At 42.4% G+C, this 18799-nt stretch overlaps 2 protein-coding genes and 1 long non-coding RNA gene across 5 annotated transcripts in view; 1 reads left to right on the forward strand and 2 right to left on the reverse strand.

The window, feature by feature from the left end:
• The window catches only part of TTC28 (tetratricopeptide repeat domain 28), a 115515-nt gene extending 112413 nt beyond the window's left edge, over positions 1–3102 (reverse strand). Inside the window, exon 1 of the mRNA XM_069031296.1 lies at positions 2919–3102. Coding sequence (XP_068887397.1) covers positions 2919–3002 — 84 coding nt within the window. The 5' untranslated portion in view covers positions 3003–3102. The remainder of the gene's footprint in view (positions 1–2918) is intronic.
• A 290-nt stretch (positions 3103–3392) lies between these two features.
• LOC138119487 (uncharacterized) lies at positions 3393–9993 on the forward strand. The gene is made up of 4 exons (XR_011155520.1): positions 3393–3766; positions 5348–5456; positions 6414–6452; positions 9910–9993. It is a non-coding gene; the product is annotated as an uncharacterized lncRNA (long non-coding RNA).
• On the reverse strand, positions 5202–18791 carry CHEK2 (checkpoint kinase 2). 3 transcript variants are annotated; one of them, XM_069031400.1, is made up of 15 exons: positions 18496–18791; positions 16775–17029; positions 16131–16255; positions 15722–15869; positions 14878–14968; positions 13766–13874; positions 12672–12725; positions 12036–12097; positions 11423–11522; positions 10857–10943; positions 9985–10148; positions 9654–9769; positions 8238–8323; positions 6003–6083; positions 5202–5417 (listed from the first exon to the last, which is right to left on the reverse strand). In XM_069031400.1, the coding sequence occupies exons 1-15, from the start codon at positions 18707–18709 to the stop codon at positions 5322–5324; spliced, it is 1788 nt and encodes a 595-aa protein (XP_068887501.1). In that variant the 5' UTR covers positions 18710–18791; the 3' UTR covers positions 5202–5321. The 3 variants fall into 3 exon arrangements, with proteins under 3 accessions (XP_068887501.1, XP_068887502.1, XP_068887504.1); XM_069031401.1 differs by lacking the exon at positions 18496–18791 and adding an exon at positions 17257–17830; XM_069031403.1 differs by lacking the exons at positions 5202–5417; positions 8238–8323.
• Between the last annotated feature and the right edge of the window lie 8 nt (positions 18792–18799).

Genomic DNA, 18799 nt, shown 5'->3' on the forward strand with positions numbered 1-18799 from the left:
GTGGAAGGTGATGGTAATGCACATATTTGGGCTAACATTTTATTATAGAAGGTGCTTGCATGTACCAAACCAACGCTAAAGGAGGAGTTTCTTAGTGCAGCAGAACAAAAAAGGTTCTAATGAAGTGCAGAAGAGAATCTAGTGAGAAAGTCTGAGTAAGAAGCACCAGTATTTCTAATGAAGTAGAAGATGGCATGAGCTTCTCAATGTTACTTCTCCAAACCAGCGTAAGACAGCAGAAATCAGCTCCTACTACAGAGGTCACATCAGACAGAAGCTTCCACAATATCTGCTTCAGATCAGACTCAGCAAAGAATTTCCTCCACTGGTGAAAAAAAGCCTCCTCTGGCAGAAGGTGCTCAGGATTCAACCCAGCTGACCATGCAAGTGGAGTGTTAAAACACACACAACCTTCTTTGGTCTTTGTCTTTTCAAGAAGAAATGAACTCCCAACTGCCCCCAAAGCAAACAGGAACTTGAATACACACTAAAACTTACCGTACAAGAACTTTTGTCTTCACAGATCAAGCTTGTTAAACTTAGTCCTCTCCACAGAACAGTCATCAAATGAAAGAAGTGCCTGCACACACTGAAAGATGTGTCTGAACAGCATATTGCTCTCCAGAAAGCCATAGGGAACAGATTCCCAGTAAGTTCCAGTAAGATGAGTGAGAAGAGATAACAGCAAATGCAGATTCTGCTCCAAGAGGACTAAAGTAAGCAATGTGGTAGAAAAGTGAATGTTTTATCAAAACACTAATGTTACACCTCAGAGCTTCTTGGTTTGTGTGTAATTCCTCTTATTTAATGCTACATAATGCAAATAAATGTGCCTTATGCAGATGATGTCTTGGGTGGCAAGTCCATAGTTAAGACACCTTTTAAAAAGGATTCTTTATAAAAAAGATACAGTAAGTGTGATATGCAGCATTTTCATCTCTTAAATTGTCTAAATAGTTCAAGATACTTATTGAAGCACCAGGAAGAGGGAAAAAACAAAAAGAGGCAAGCAGAAAAACTGGCATTCCTAATGGATTCTGGAAAGAGTGACAGCAATTTATGCTAAATACAAGTTTCCAAAATCAGCTTATATCTGTAACTGAGCTTCCCTTTCTATGAAAACTTCTATACAACTTCTTATATTTTAATCTTTAGAGTTGTTTTATGTTTTCTCTCCATATTCTGGGGTATTACTGTTTTTCTGCAACAGAAATTGGCTTCAACAAGAGTCCAAGGACATATAAAGCACATGAAGTCTGTCTCTGAAGCCTCCCAGCACCCAGCACTTCAGCCAGGCTGTACCAAACTTCTGAACAGATATGAAACCTTGCCAACCACATGCAACCTTCCCCTAACCAGAGTAGAATTTCAAAAGAAATAATGTGGAAAGAAATGAAATGCCACCAAAACTGGAGGTTTAAGCCACCACAGGATGATATGAACTTATCAACAGGAAAGAAACAGATTTTTTTTTTCTGAACTGGAGCTTATACTAAATTTTCTATAGAAAACGTTTTTCCTAAAGGATTTTTTAAAAATGAGAAGGAATTGTGAGCTTCCAAGACTGAGCTTGGAGAGATCTGGACTTGTGAGAGTAGTAAGATCCACCCTAATTTAAACTATGCTACGTGTTGCTAAAAATTGTAGTAAGAGCTATGCAATCCATAGCTAAATTTAAACAGTACTTTTTTTAGTAATTTTTAAAGCTAGTTATTGTTAATAATAATTACATATATTATTAAATTACAAACTATGAATGAGGAAACAGACCTTTCCCTCTGATCTGTTAGTGAGCCATAGGGAGACAGAGACAGCAACGAGGGAGTGATGAACCAGTAATCCAGCAAAAGCCAGGCATGAACAGTAACCTCATTCGAGGAACACCTGTTAGGGCAACATTCAAGGCACATCCACTCATCCATTTAGGAATTTATCCATTTGCCACATATCCATTTCAAAGAGTCTATAAAGGGTTCCTTTAGCACCTGAAGAGCTGTTTCACACCAGAAGAAAGCACTATCTAAGATTGTGAAAACCTCCAAGGAAAAGGAAAGACACTAAAAGGATGAACAACTCCAAGAAAAGAAGAGGAACAAGGAGAAGAAGGCACAGGCACCCAGCTCTCTGGATTTCAACTTTCTGTTCACTGGCAACAACCAGGGACATGCTTATGGCTGCAACATCGAACTACAGGAGCGCAGGCTGCTGCCCGGGGTAACCCCGCGCATCGCTGATCGCCAATCCGTGTTCCAGCGCACGGGCAGAGCCACATTCGTGACATCTGCTGTCATCCACGGCGCACTGACTGAATCCAACCTCCGCGTTCTAAGTTCCGTCAGTAACAAAGCCCTTACAAGCAAGTTCATAACAACTTTTTGTACCTCTGAAGCAGGGTAAGGAGCACCGCAGTGCTGCCAAGTACACCTGACACGCCTACCTTCCAACTTTGCAGATTTTAACGATATTCGGGTTTGTTTACGGGGGCGCCAGAGCGAGCACAATGCCCATGCCGCCATCCGAGCTCTCTGCTCGCGAGGGTCCCGCTCCAGCTAGCGGCGGCCGAGCACGTTCGGGGCACACAACACCCGCTCCGGGGGACAGGCCCGGGCCCTCCGCCGCTCCGCACCGCCCCAGCCCGCGCAGGACCACGGCCGGGACTCCGGCGGGACCCCCGCCCGGCCCGTTCCGCCGGGCCCGGGGCTCCCGGGAAGCGGGGTCGCTGCCCCAGCGCCGCCCGGCCCCTCACAGCGCCTCGGGCCGCCGGGCCTGCGCTCCCACCGAACTCGCTGCCGCTCCGCGCCGGGACAGCCGCCCGCCCGCGCCCCGCAACTTCCCCCGCCGCCCGCGTCCGGCCCGGCCCGGCGGCTCCTTCCCGCCTCCCCGACCGCTCCAGCACTGCCAGTCCGGCGTCAACTCACCCGGGGAGGCTCCGCGTCCTGCTCCCGCCGAGCCCGGCCCACCGCCACGGCCCCCGGCGGGGGCGGCGGCGCCTGTTGCTCCATCGCGCTCCTCCTCCTCCTCCTTCTCCTTCGGGGGCCGGGGCCGCCGCCGCCCCCGCCAGGCCGATCCCGCTCCGGCCCCCGGCGCCACGTTCCGGGCCCAGCTGAGTGGGACCCGCACTGCCCCGGCCCCGCCCCGGGGCTGGGCTCCGCCCGGACCCCGGGCACCCCCGCCCGACGGCACCGGGCCCGCGCCGGACGTCCTGCGGCTGCTGCCCGAACCCTCCCAGCCGCGGCGGCTCCGGGCCGGGGCAGCTGCTCGGCCGTCCCTCTGCCGGGCTCCGGCAAGAGCAGCGCTCTGGTCCGCCGCCTCTCCGCGAGTACGGACGAGCTCCGTCCTCACGGAGGATACAGCTCCAGCGTCGCTCTGTCGCCATACGGGTGGGGGATCGTCGCCCACAGGCAGCGGCAGCCTGAGCTCGAGAGTAAGCGGGGCCCACATCGGACCGCAGGTGGTGATGCTGGTCACTGATGACACCGCACTGGCCAGGCACAGCAAGCCTCAGCACTTTGGTTAACCGAAGCCTTCCCACTGCTGTGACCCATCCTGCCTCTTGAAATGAACAGGCAAAATGGATTATGAAGGCTGAAGGCTCTTGTGCTGCGGATAATACACGATAAAGAAATAATTTCTTATCTTCAGTGAAAATTGGATGCCACTTCACCTAGTGAAACTTACTCTTCCACAGAAAAAAATGAGTCTGAAACTTCAGAAAACTTCCTGCGATCAAATGATGAACATCAAACGATGAACCAGCAAACCAAAGGTTAGCCATCAAATAAGCAAGATCAAATTTAGGACATCATTAGGAAACAGGTCTTAGTCAGGAACCAGGGCAAGAACCCAAGCAAAGCAGTGACTGATTATCTAACCACCAGGGCCAGTAAAAAAAGATGGAGGAATAAATTATAGAAGATTTCTATTTCTATCTGAAGACAAATTGACAGTATAAGTAGGAGCTAAGGAATTACTTTCTCATTGGCAATGATGCAGGTCTTTTTAAAGTAACTGGTAACCAAAGCCCAAAGGTATCAGCTTTTGCAGGACCTGGCCCAAACACACCACATCCTTTGATTCTTTTGTGTAGCAAATGGCAGCTGAGTGTTCCCTTCTACTTCAAATGAGCAACCAGAACTCCTTGAGGATGCACCAGTCACAGATTTGTACCAAAAGGACATGTCCTCAAGGACAGACACACCTTTGTTCTATCACACTTTGTGTATCTGGAGTGGACTGGAACCAGTGGTGTTGTTTCCATCCAGATGCTCATGGATGTTCCTCCATCCAATCCATTAAGAAAGGTATCAGTGTACAAAAATCAGCATTTTATCATTAACATTGGTTATAAATATATCGAAACACACAAGGTCTCTGCAATAGGAAATGTGACTCACAAGTATCTTCATTCCTACCTAACATGGGTTTATTCCATAACACATTAGGTTTTATTCATTACAAATCAACTTACAGTAGATGCCTTTAACCAGAAGATGCATGCTGGAGAACAGAGTTACTAAACTGTTCTTTCAGTCAATAATGAAATTAATATCCTTTAGTAAGAGGCACACAGTACAAAATTTTCACCTAACAGGCAAGCAAGTTTTTTTGCCCTCAGTTCAATTCCTAGTTCTTCCCCGACAGGAATTTATACATCTTCATTTCATCACTTGTTATCACGTTTTCTCTTACTCATCCCTCCTCTGGGAAATAAACATAGTACACATATGTTAGAAACACCATGCATATGGGTAACTGTTGCTTTGGAAGCCAATCAGCCCCTTCCCAGAGCTCAATGCTGTGAGTCTGCCAGTCCAGCATTTACTGTGGAGCTTTACCTGAAGCCCAGAGGGCCTCAAGTTCCATGAGAAGTTTTACATCTGAACTGAATAATCTTAAGTGTCCTCAGAAGTCTGTGGGCAGCATTGTGTCAGGTAATGCTCTGTCTCAGGCAAAAGCTCAGCAAGCTTATTATTCCTTCTTCATCTGTTAGGACTAGGAATTATTTCCATGCCTAACCTGGAAACTGGAAAAGAACAAATAGAGAATATGTAGGTGGGGATGAAGCTAGCCTAAAAAATTGTTAGTAACTTAGTTTAGGAGTTTTTCTGATACTTCCCTTGAGTCAGACAGCTGGATGGACTAGAACATGACTAATTGTGCAGATTCTCATGCATACACAGCAGCCACTTCAGTCTTACAAAGTCTTTTTTATTTGGAAATTGTATCTTCAACTGTTATTTCATTATTAAGATTTTTCTTAGTAAAAAATTCTGCTTTCCATAAAAAAAGCTGCCATTAACAAAGTCGTTTCCTCTTGCTTTTCACCTGATTTTCTGAAATGATGTAGAAGGAACAGCACGCTTAGAGGAGCCATATTCTTCCTCATTTTCATGGAGACGCTTTCTCATTGTGGTTGGCTGGAAAAAAGACACAGTAGGATGGCTGCAGGAAACCAGGTAAGGCAGAAACTGACTGTTCTGCTTGTTCCAGAACTACAGGTGTTGGACAATGTGACCAAAAAAGCAGCATGACTAACCCATGTTTCTCTACCAAGATCCATCTAATTATATTTGATGGTTCTCATATAAGACATTGCTCCCAGCTTGAAACAGCTACTGTTCACAATTTTCCTAATTAGCATCTGGTGATGAATGGAACAATGCCATCCTAACCTTGCACCAGCATGAGAATTTCTACTTTAATACTAAACATAAGTGATTTGAATCCATTAAAAAAAACACATAGATTCAACAGTGTTATTCTAAATATATGAATAATCCTTTAAAACCTAGGAGAGTATTTCTACACATTTAAACCAAGTGTTGACAAAGCACAGAAGTCCACTGCTGCTCTTCAGGAAGCAACCAGCAGGCTGCCACATACAGCCCAAGGGTACATTTCTCTAAAGTCTCAAAATTAACTGATTTTCTTATTAAAGATTACTTCGAAATCTAGTTTCTCTGTGCATCATATAGTCATCTCCAAACATCTACTGCACATACCATTTTTGATGTTTCTGGTGGATTCATACTGGCACGTGTCTGAGCAAGTAGCTGTTGAAATGTAGTCTTCATATATTCATCCTGCAGAAAAAAAAAAAACAAACAAACCAGCATCTAAGTAGTCTATAGAATATTTAAGGGAAAAGCAAAGATTGGGAAACTCAAAGAGAAGTGAATGGGACATTCACCACTAGAGACAATTTGAAATAAAGACCATTGAGCTCCTAAGGATTTCAGCTGTTTTAACTGAGTTTTTTTGGTGAAAGCAGTGGAGAGGTTCCTTTTCCTAAGCAATGGAGTATTGCAGTATCACCTTTTTTTTTTTTAACCATTCTTAAGTAGTACAAAAAGGCCTTGACCTGAATATCCATTTAATTTTATATAGAATTTTGACTTGTTTTTATTTTCCAGTGTCACCTGATTTGATTGTGGCTACATTTGAATTGATAGGTAAGATAAACATTTCTCCATTTATGTAACAAACACCTGAGTTTTTTCTTCAGCATGCAACCAAATCTTGTGCCATTCAAAAGACTTGAGTGAAGATTTCAGAGGCAGAAACAGCAATTTATATGCCTTTCAGAAATGTTTTATTAAGTATCTGGTAAATACAGGTAAGACATTTCCACTGAGTAGTACTTAGGTTTACTCAGCTCAACAACTTTTAAAGTTGTAGATTTAAGCAAAGAAGGGAGTAAACAACACGTTTTGAAATCACTGATTTGAAAGCAGTACTACTTTAAATAAATCTGCAGAACATGCTTACTTCTAGTATCTGAAAAATTCCTTAGTGTCCCCAAAATCATCAGAAGGGGTATCAGGCATCAGCTGGTCGCATAGAGAAAGTGGTTTTCCCTGCTGACTTGTAAAGTCAATACTTCCAGACAACACAAGAGGGAGAGAGGAGCCAGTAACTCCTCACTACTCATAGGAACAGGACTCGGGAGCTCTTTTGGTGGCAGTATTCCACGTGTGTGATATCTAGAACTGAGCATGCTGGATGCTGGCCTTCCAACCAGGCAGTATACATCACCTATGAACACCTGACACTCTTAGTAACAGCCCTTGAAGGGAAAGAGTTTGAAGAACAGCAGCTGAATGCTAGATGACATCTGGATTTGTGGCTATGATGTTTTCTGGAACCTTCTGTCCTGTCTTCAAAATTAAACTTAACAGTAAGAGATGTCCCTATATGGAATATATAATCAAGTTAATAACACCTTGTTTATATACTGAAATATCTCAAATTCTTAACTTGTCTGAATCAGTCATCTATTTCCCCTTCCCCCTTATGCATACCAGCAATTTTTAAAATCAGTGTTGCATGGCTTCTGAATAACTTTTTCTGATCAGAATTATAATTTAAATATAATAATCTACATCTGATTAACTCACTGTAGATGTTACATGCAGAACTACAGTAAGTAAAAGCCATGAATGCCAGGAAATCTTTCCTGATGCCCAGGAGCATAATCAAGACAAGTTAATCACTTAAAAAGAGTCATCCACACATGTTTTTTGTCTCAGAACACTGTCAGCTGCTGAGCACTGAGGGATACTCCCTTGTTTCCTCCCTGTTTCTTTTGCTCTTCACCAAAGCATCTGAAATTCTGCTGTTCCCAGCAGAGGAACAGGAACAGCATTGTGCTTGGCATGAATAAACAGAACCTGTTGCATGGGTCAGACGTGCACTGGGTGACATTTTTCAGCCTCTTCAAGCAAATATATTCAAGAAAGCTCATAGGTCCAGTAGGCACCTCTGGAGTATCAAAATTAAGAAAAGACCACCTACAGACTATCCCTCTCAAACCTAACTAGACTGTAACAGGAGGCAGGGAAACCATCACCTCCTACTCAGAGGGTTCCCAAACCAGGGGTACTTACTCCTACTCAGCAGAGTAAAAACACAGTAGCATTGGATGCTTGCCAGAAACAAACTCTGCACTGCCTGCCCACACAAACAGTGGGGCTCTGTTACAGTGCTCAAAGGAAGAGGACCATCCTACAAGAACCACAGGGAGACTTGGGCTCTAAAACACATCTTGATCCTCACATGTGAAAGAGTTCTGGGAAGAGGTGTCTCAGAAAGGATGCAGAAGCTACTTATTGTATTGAAAGTAGACAACTCCATGCTACTTTTGCAGTCTCTCTACAGGGACTAAATCTTTGAAAGCACAATACATCAACAAGTTATTCCCCAAACAACCCAGCTTTCAGTTAAAACTCAATTCCTACCTGAAGCCAAGGATGCTCTAAGGCTTCCTCTGTGGTAAGACGTTTGCTTGGATCCACTACTAACAGCTTCTTCACAAGATCCAGAGCTAAGGTATTAAAATGAGCTGGTTGGCATGCAATCAATACATTCATTACCTGAAATATGCCTCCACCAAAGCTGTGTGTGACAATGTGCCTTATACCCCTTCAGAACAATGCACAAAAGTACAGGCTGGGCAGATCACTTTTCTTTTTTCTATGGGTAGGAAGGGCTGCAGACTGCAACTGTCTTTCCTTCACATGCACACAACTCAACACTTTTCAGTATACCAGAATTACCCGTAGATATATTTAGCACGTACACAATTTATATTCTGAGCGTGCACAGGAGGCTCAGCACTTTCCTAAAGGCTTCAGTATTACTGTGGAAAAGCAAAGAGAGCTTAATTTATCCTGGTTTACAGTGTCTTGGAAAGCAGATTATCCATCTGGGAAGGTGGAAAAGAAGAGGCAGGACATACACATGTATGCTCAACATAATCTCAAACTTTCATCTTCCTAGGAAGCTGCTTAGTAGACACTGTAAAAATATAGCATTTGTGTCATTTTATTATTCCAAATCCCCTCTAAAGGAATTTTGGCAAGATTTACTTTTCATTTGATCAGATTATTCTGAATACATACCAGTAGGACTAGGGAAATTATGTTAAGATTGTACATTCTCATGAATTTCTGCCTTATTATTGAATAAGCTTCAAACTATTCAGGAAGGAGTTATATTTGATAAGTTTATTAGACAAAGGATGACCACATCATATATTAGAAACTCCTCTGCACATACAAAGAAGTGTCCAAGGTAAATATTACAATTATTTTGTGCATACAAAATGTCCTGAAAAACTAAAAGCACACAGACAGTAATTATAATTTTAGTTTTCTATGCAAAAATTGTTTCACAGACCACTTACAGTGGGCCAAACACAATAGATGATTCCACAAATGTGACTGACACTTTCAGCTCAAAGACTAGCAGTATGAAAGGAGTCTTGTGGAACATTTGTTTTTTTGGAATTCTAACTCGTGTTCCTTAAATTCCTGGCATTTTTGGTTCAACACTTGAAGAATCTTTAGGCAAAGTCTGTAGACCAGCTTGATGAAGTCAGAAGAAAAAGTGAAAAGAGGAGAAATAGATGTATGTGCCTACAAACTCTATCCTTGTGTGGTTAGTTATGCTAAATACTACTAAGAAATCTCTTCAATAAAAAAAGTAGGTGCTCTAATGCTTTAACTATGAACGTAAATAATTTTAATACATTAGTTTAAAAAACAAAACATATTAACACAAAATGTGCCGTGCAGCTGAAAGGAGGATAAAGGAAAACAAGAAGTACTAGAAAAGAGGTAGATGTTTTACTACCCACTGTGCTGGAGTCATACCCATGTCTGACACATGCTTCCATTCTTTTGCGATGAACGTGTATTTTCCACGAGTGATTTGATCTTTCAGAGAGAGTTGAGTATTTTGCTCATTGAATGGTGGATATCCACACAAGCTGTATAAAAGAAAACAAGTTAAATAACACAGATTTTGTCACAGCAAATGAAACACCGAAATCCCACATTTTAAGGCATCTGCTATCGTGTTGTTTTTATATGTGTAGAGTTTTAAACGCACTTTCGCTTCCTCATACAGATACTGAAGTTGCCAAGTCTCAAGCCATGTATGTCAAAGACTGTCCAGTGAAGGTACATCTACACAATATCTTACCATACAAAAAGAATAACTCCTAAACTCCAGCAGTCCACAGCTCGGCTGTATCCAGCAGTCCCAAGTGAATTTAGAACCTCAGGAGCAAGATACATGGGAGTACCACATAATGTTTTCATAAGAGAAGCTTCTCCAAGAATCTTGGATTGTCCAAAATCTGTAATCTTGTATTTAAAAATGGTAACACCACATTACATATTAGGATGGACTGTACTAGAACACATCATATTGTAGACATACATCAGGAGGTAGCATTAAGTTTCTTTCTTCCAAGCCACTTCCAGTACATGACTGAATAAAAGTCACCCCAAACATTATTAAGTGAGAATGGGAGAGGTGGAAGAGGGAGAAATGTGACAAAGGATCACACTTTACACAAGAAAAAAGTACTCTCAGATTTGGATGTAAATGGACAACCACAGAATAGAGGTATTGTAGCCTATTAGAAGAGTTTACTTGAAAAATCAGCATTTTAGCGTGCAAATCTATTCAATGCTTTCTCTGGGGGGAAAAAAAAAACCAACACAAAAGAAAATCCACAACCCTAATTCCCACCCAAAAAACGCAAAAAATCCCTGTCACCACACAGCCTGGACATTTGTGGGAATGCTGTCTGTAATTCAAGAATTTAGATTTTATTGGGGAAAAAAACCACTGACATTTGAAATTACATATGCAGCGTATGGGTTGAAATATCCATAAAAGTAAAATTACAATTATGAAAAAAGTAACCCTCTATGTTTTAAGTTACTTTGTGGTTTGTATGACTAATTCCATATCTTTTTGGCTATGTTTAATGAAATATGAAGAAGAATGTGAAGGAACATTCCCAAATTTCTCCATTAACAAGAAATGTAATTATGTTTCCTTACCTTTATAAGACACGTCTCTTCAGAAGATGAAAGTAGCACATTTTCTGGCTTTAGATCCCGGTGTATAATTCCATTGTCATGAAGATACTAAATACATACAGATGGGCAATTAAGGAAAAGACTATTAACTAGTTTTAAAATGTAAGCTTTCCATTTTTTCTCATGGCAGTGGCAGAATAACTGGAAATGGCTGTGCAAGAGGCAGGCATGCATTTAAAGCTCCCTAATTTATGACTCTCCCTTAAAAAAGAAAGCAAAACAAAAACAAAACAAAATGAAACAAACAAAAAAAACCCACACCAAAACACCATCACAAACAGAGAAAAAAAAAAACACCTTAGAAATTATTATGCTTCAAATGTCAATGCAAGCACAGTGTGCAGACTCAAATTCTGTGTCACCTTTGTAGGAATTCTGGTTTTCTGCCTCTCTTAACAACTTCAGTAAGTTGTTAAACCAACTTATTAAGAACACTGTGCTGGTTGCTTGCATGGGTTTCAGCAATGACAAGTGTCAGAAAAACTCATTTTATTACTTTTTTTTTGGTAGAATTCATGATTATGTACCTTTACTGCCAGAAGCATCTGATAAAAATACAACTTGCAGGTATCTTCTTTCATCTTGATTGGCCTTGACACTCTGTCATACAATTCTCCTCCTTCCATCCTAAAATAAATGCGGGTTAACAAGCTAACATACAACTTCCTAAAGATTCGTCTCATTAGACAAGACTAAGAGATCAAAACATTTGGCTATTCTGGCTACAGAGAAAGAATGTATTTCTGAAAAGGAATGAGCAACATCCTAAACACAGCAGGTGCATGGCTGAGTTAGGGTCAAGCTCCTGAGTCTTCACTGGGAGTTGTTACATGATTATTGACCAGCCCCCTCTTAGAAGCTCAAAAACTCAAAAAAAAGAAAAAAAAAATGCCAGCAATCCACAACAGCAGCAGAGCAAATGATATCCAGGCACTGAGTGCCCACAAAGCAGAGAAGGATTATTTCTCCTGGTTATCCTAGCTCCTAATCTTACAAAGGTTTCAAAAAAACAGTGGAGGCCAGCAAAAGAAAAACAAAATAAAACAAGCAAAACCTCCACAGTTCAGAAGTACATCCATTCATTGTGGCTATAAAAAAACCATTTCATTTTATGCATTTACTTTCAAACAGGTTACTTACAGTTCCAAAACAATGTAGTAATCCTCTGCTTCAAAGAAGTTTTTGATCTTGATTAAGCAAGGCTAACAGAAAAGGGAACACAAATGGAGACACACAAAAAAGTAGAATAAGTTGTAAAAATTAATCCTAAAGTTCTTATTTCAGTATTTCAAAATATGTCACTTAAACTAACACTTAAAACAAGTGACTAGCAAGCACCCCAGACTTTTTCCAGTTGTCAGTTACCATACCCTCAACATTTTATTTATTTTACATGCAGAGGAAAGAGGGAATACAAATTCAAGAAACTGACAGTGAAAACTAGTCTTTATATTTAAGTTATTTCACAGCATTTACAAAAAACTTGCATCAAGGAAAAGTTTCTGCAGCAGTGGCTCAGGTTAAAACTTCTCCTGTGATGATGTTTCTTCTCAAATTTACATCTCAGTTATCCAAAGTTTTAAAATCTCAAATCTGCTAGGATGTAATATATTTAAAAGAAGAAAAAAAACCCATGCAATAATTTACAAGAAAAATTATATGCCTCCTTTAACACATTTCTAAATGGGTAAAATTGCTCTTTAGTTACTACACTAAGGTCAGTAAACTACACAAGTACACACGGTAGGGAGCAAAAAATAATAAAAATGTACTCACGTGATCTATTTTCTTCAAAATTTCAATTTCTGTATTGATATTAAAAGCTGGGTTCTATTAAAAGAATCAAATACCATATTGGGTAAGACAGTGCTGTTCTGGAATAAGACATATGAGAAATAAGAGACAGTACCAGAAAAGCCATCATTTCATGCCTTTTGCTACTGTGACTGTAACATACAACTTTTTTCTATAAAATGATCAGGTGCCTTTGGTGAATTAAATAAACAGTGTGTTGTCACTCTCTGGAGCAAGATATTGCTCCAGACATGTAATTTCACTGCAGGTTAAAAATCCCCAACTAATTTCCAGATTAAAAAAAAAAAAAATCTTTTAACCTATATACCTGTATTGTCCTTTGAACAGCTTTTCTCCCTCCAAGATGCTTCACAGATGGGCCAACCTAAAATTACATGCTACTCTCTCCTATTTTGCAAGATAACTTAACCAGATCCTTTTAATCTGTGGCTTAGGCTCAACTCATGAAACTAACTCAGCAGGGATTTTCTTTTTTGCTCTTCTTCCAATCCAAATCAATCATCTTTGAACACACAACATTCCAGATATACTCCCATCTCTGTTTTGTACAATGGCATATATCAGTAATTATAATTCACAACAGCATCTTAAGCCAGTGTTCTTTGTTCTTCTCCAAATCCTGGCTTCTGCCATTAGACACAGGAAAAGCCCTTCCCAAAAGGCTTCATACAATTTTCTTAAAAAGTATTATGATGGAGCATTCAACAAAATTAGCTTAGTTGGTACATTTTTGGTCAAGACTCTGCTGGTTACAATGTTTCTACCTGATGCATTTCAGGACATAAAGCAGACCCTACAAGACTCTGCACCAGCCTTTGTACACATCCCATTAATAGTCCTAAATGATGAACCTAATGGAATGTGGTCAAGGAATGAATTTCCTACGGAATTCCGTACATCATACAAGATCAAAAAACATTTTGAAATTAAATACAGAAGACATTAAGTAAGAAAATCCTCTTTAGTTGAAGATAGCTGAGAAGTCAGAGAAGTTACCAAATGTTCCATGACCACTGCAAGACGGCCAAGACAGACAAACAAGCCCAAGTACTTACTGTCTCTCTCAAGCCACTTGCCACAAACTTCCTTTTATTGATGATTTTCACTGCTACTTTGTTACAGGTGCTCTTCTCAAACGCCAGTTTGACTTCTCCACAGGCACCACTAAAACCAGAGCACAGCTCCTGTCAGTGCTTACAGACACTTGTCAAAAATCTGTGTAACAAGTGCAGGCAAATGAAAGTGTAATTTGGTGCTGCTGCTTTCTAACTTTCTGAATATGGCACGTTGCCTCTTCTCAGGAAGTATTCAACAGTTAGAAAGTCTGCAGTACTTCTCAGGAAACATTCAAGAGTTAGAAAGTCCATTTAAATAGCAAGTGTTATCAAGGACCATTCATTCAAAACTGCAGGAGTAAATATGCAGAGCAGCTACTCTATTTGTACCAAAAGTACTGGCAGATATGAAGGACAAGCTCTGTCAGCATTTCCTTCATGCAAAGGCATTTAAGAGAAGAGAACTTAGGAAGGGCTCCCTTAACACTGGACTGCACAAATCTGAGGAACAGGAATTACAACACTTGTATTTTTACTAAATAGCAATTCTATTACAGAAAGAAGTTCTTGTATTTTCCACTCAGATTTTTTTCTACTTAATTATTCACCTCCAAATTGTTCACTGACCGTTTCAAGAGAGAAAAAAATAGCCCCCATTTAAAATAGCCTCTCTCTCCTTTTTCCTGGACAGTTCTTTCCCTTTTTCTCTGAAGGCCTCAATAGTGATATTGTAGGAAGCTGTATTCTGACATAAAGCTCTTCCTTCCACTTCCAATACCTGAGTAAATTAATATATAAGCTTTAAAAACTCATTAAGAATTTACAGACTTCATTCTCTTCTACAGAAAAAAACCCCACCAACCAAAACAAAACAAAAAGTCGTTTTTGCAATTGGTGGTAGGTTACTAACCCCAAACCAATTAGAGAGACAAAGCCAAAATTCCTGTTTAAATTACTGTTTAAACATGTAAAGAACATGTTTACTCACATGTTATCACCCTTAATTTTTTTCCTTTTTTTCTTTTAAAACAGCAGCTCAGTTAATACCAGCACAATGTACTGACAGTGATAAAAGAGTCAATCCTTTTTACTGAGGGAAGAAGGATGCTCACCTTCCCAAAGTCTTTGACATGATGTATTTCTCTCTGAATTCTTTAGGAAACATCATCTGATCATCCACCGTAAGATCAGAAAATACAAACACTGAGAAGACAAGTTGAGATAATTTTCCTATTGTTAAGTTTAAAATTTTTGTTATAACAGCTAATGTTTTGTGAGCTTTTATAGTCAACCATATAACTGAGAAAATAATGCCTGCTAGAGTCAAAACTAAACATATGCTATAAATTACACCAGCTATGGCTTAGCAAGGTGATCTTATTGCTGAAAAATTATATTTTGGTGTTAAATTTGCAACAGCCTTTAACTAATTAACTACATTTAAGGACAAAATGAGCACAAATTTCAATGTCCCAGCAGAGATCAAAGATAAGTAATAAGCAAGAAGACAGCATCTTAGTGGAAAAACAAAGACAAAGAAACAAAAGCCCAGCCCTGCTAATTTTTAAGAGGATTTTCTATTTATTATACAGCATCTGATTAAGTACCTGGGGGGAGGGGGGTGTGTGCAATTTTTCTTGAATAGTCTGTTTCCCCTGTTCCCACCATCATATGCACAGCCATTGAAGCCCAAAAGTGTTTCAAAAATAGGAAAACAGCTATCAAAGTTTAAACTCTAGTAAGGTTCTATCTGATGCAGATTTTTTAAGGGTTTTTTTTCCATTTTTTTCCTAGGGTTGACAGGGACATGGATAATTTTTATGTCAGTATTAAAACACCGATTAATGAGCTGTGCTCATGAAGCACCTCAGCTCCCAAGAAATATATTCAAATCAATGCAGAAAAAACCTCCTGGTCAATACATGAAAAATCTACTTAAGTTAAAGCACATTTTACCCTTATTGGTCTGTATAGACAGTGCAATTTCAGAGTTGTGTGTCAGTGGAAGCCTCTTTCCTTTTCCAATGAGCTCTCTATTAACAAATGTCCCATTTGCACTATGGTCTTCAATGTAGGCAACAAAGGAATTTTTTGGACCCATTTCCTGAAAGAGAAAAAAAAAAGGGAAAGATGACAGTAAAGAACAAGTGACTTTACAGTAAAGACATGGCAGACTAGAAATTTACTATTGTTGACTCAAGAAACGAGACTGTGAGTTTATTTCATAAACCACATGAATGGGGCACTGCCAGGAGTCTTGTTAAAGGAGTCAACCCTGACGATACTTTGATTTCTTTAGGATTTCCCAAAGTCTCTTTTTGAATTATGCCAAAATAGACAAAGAGTTAATGTTTTTAGCACTTACCCTGAAAATTCGGAAGTGCTTCTTGCTATAGTTTTGGTAGAAGCCAGTCTCAGACAATCCTAGCTTGGAAAAACTGTAATCACAGCTTTTGTCTCTCCCAAACCAGTATTCCTCATTCACACAGTCTGCAGAGGAGGGGAAAGTACAGCAGAGAGAGAACACAACATTGCAGGAAGTTAATAACTATGGCACTACAGAACGATGCCAAATGATAATGAATAGGACAACAAAGACAAGATTCTTCCCATAGAATCAAGTCTGTCTTAACTCATACAAAGCACCACACCTTGTCAAATCCTTTAATAATTTTACCCTCTTTAGCAGTGGTAGTTTTCAGTTCACCTTCAGCAATATAAAGCCAGATAACTAAACACAATCGATTATAAAATGTAAAAAAAAATGAAGCATGTAACAAAGAACATGAACACCCCAGAAATTCTGTAAGTCTGTGGAAGCTGTGTATCCAAGTACTCAGTGTAAACACTCGGATGCAGTATGGAATAAAATATTATTGCAAAAGTTGCATACCTAAATTTGCTTGTACTTAATTTGAAAATGAAAAGACACTGCTCTTCACCAAGCTGCTCAGAACTTTTCTGAGATCCTACAAAGAAACCAAGAGGTTTATTACAGTATGCACATACCACAATTGCTGAAACCTTTTCCAAGTGCAAAGAGTCGACCCCAAGGCTGAGGAACCAGCTCTTCAGATTCCTGGTCCTCAGGGATCGACGGAAGCTCCTGAGTGGGAACAGTGTCCAAAGAACTGAGAGTCCCAGAACTTAAGGAAGACTGACTAGTGCTCTGTGAACCACTGGAAGAGGAACTGGTACCACTCTGTGACTGCTGGGCACTTTGAGACTGCTGTGCTTCACTTCCAGTCTCTCGAGACATGTTGGCTTCAAAGAGAATGTTAAAAAAACCACAATTACTACAGCAGAGTAAAACTGGCAAACACTCACACACTGTACTATTAAATGTCCAAGTCCATTCTCAGTAAAACTTCCAACCAAAGCGTACATGTCTGGGTTATACGTAAATTCCCAGTAACTTTGCAAAACCAGGATGGTTTTCCTTTTAAAACACAACGTGGAGCGGCCTCTGCTGGTTCCAGAACAAAACTAACCCTTATTCCCGGATTGTTTCCGCGAACTTCAGCGCTCACATTGGGTTGTACAGGCATAGATTGTGCTCTGACAAAGCATCCCCGCACGGAGCAAGGGAACACGGCTGGTTCCCCAAAACAAAGAGAAAAACTGAAAAGAGTAAGAACTGTAAAACGACACACGTTTTCCTGAAAGCGCGAGGGATTTATCACACCTGTACGCAATGAATGTACAAAACTCTGCCAGATTCAGACACCCACCACAGCCCCGGCAGCTGTCGGCACGTGGCGAGAAACAGCGTCTCCCTGCCGCGTTACAGCCCGGAAATTCACAGCGTGTCGTGCCTCCCTCTCCACTTAATAAATGCTCCACCAGCCAGCCCATCCCTACAGCCAGCCTTCTCCAACACACCAGTGCTCACCGGGACTCTTGGATCGTCCATGTGCCTTCCAATCTTACCGCCTCTAAAGCGGGTTTTTAGCTGGTTACCATACATTACCATACCATTTAATGTACAATTCTCCTTACCGGTTCGCTACATTTCATTACGAGCCATGAAAACACAGCAGCTCCCAAGAACCCTCGCACGCCCCGTTTGTTACGGGTGTTTACAAACACAGGCGGTGCTGGTGCAGCCGCCCGCAAACCGAACAGAATCACGGAACCACCTGGGCTGGAAAAGACAGAGGCCACCGAGCCCAGCTTCCTCGGCAGTGGTGGCAATGCCAATGCCACTGACCCCCACATCCAGACGGCTGTGGAACCCCGCTAGAGATGGTGACCTCACCTCTGACCTAGGCAGCCCTTTCCATAAAGAATTTTCCCTCATGTCCAACCTAAACCTCCCTCTAAACGCCCAGACGGCGGGGCCGGGCCGCCAGCGGCCGCCTCGCACCGTGCGGAGCGGCGCAGCCGAGCCCCCAGGGCGGCGCTGCCGGGCCCCCAGGGCGGCGCTGCCGGGCCCCCAGGGCGGCGCTGCCGGGCCCCCAGGGCGGCGCTGCCGGGCCCCCGTGCACTCAGCGCCCGGCCCGGCCCGCCAGGACACTGCTGCCCCGCGACCGGCACCGGCACCGGCACCGGCACCGGCACCGGCGGCCACGCCGTCCCGATTGAGCGTTGCGGCCGCGTCCCCAGCGGCACCGCGCGAGCGTCCCGGGAGAAGCAGCAGGGAGCGGCCTGTGGCGGCCTCGGGGCGGGAGAGGAGGGCAGGGGAGGGGAGGGGAGCGGCGGGGAAGGGCCGGAGCGGGACCCGAACTCACGGCTCGCGGGGCTCACGCCGTCGGGCCGGGGCCGCCGTGCGCGCTGTGCGCGCGCCCCGAGCGCAGCCAATGAGCGAGCGGCGCCGCGCGGGGGCCGCCGGGAGCGGTGCGCGATGCGGGCGGCGCTGCGGGCGCGGCTCGGGTGGGTGCGCCGGGCGCTGCGCGGGGCCGCGCCGGGCCGCGCCCTGGGGCCGCCGTGCTGGAGCTGCGGCATTGCGCTCCCCGGCAGTGATGGGCCGCCGCGCTTCTGCCCCGGCTGCCAGGCTCTGCAGCCGCCGGCGCCGCGGCCCGACCTCTTCCGCCT

The sequence above is a fragment of the Aphelocoma coerulescens genome, chromosome 15 (assembly GCF_041296385.1).
Source record: "Aphelocoma coerulescens isolate FSJ_1873_10779 chromosome 15, UR_Acoe_1.0, whole genome shotgun sequence".
Lineage (NCBI taxonomy): Eukaryota > Metazoa > Chordata > Aves > Passeriformes > Corvidae > Aphelocoma > Aphelocoma coerulescens.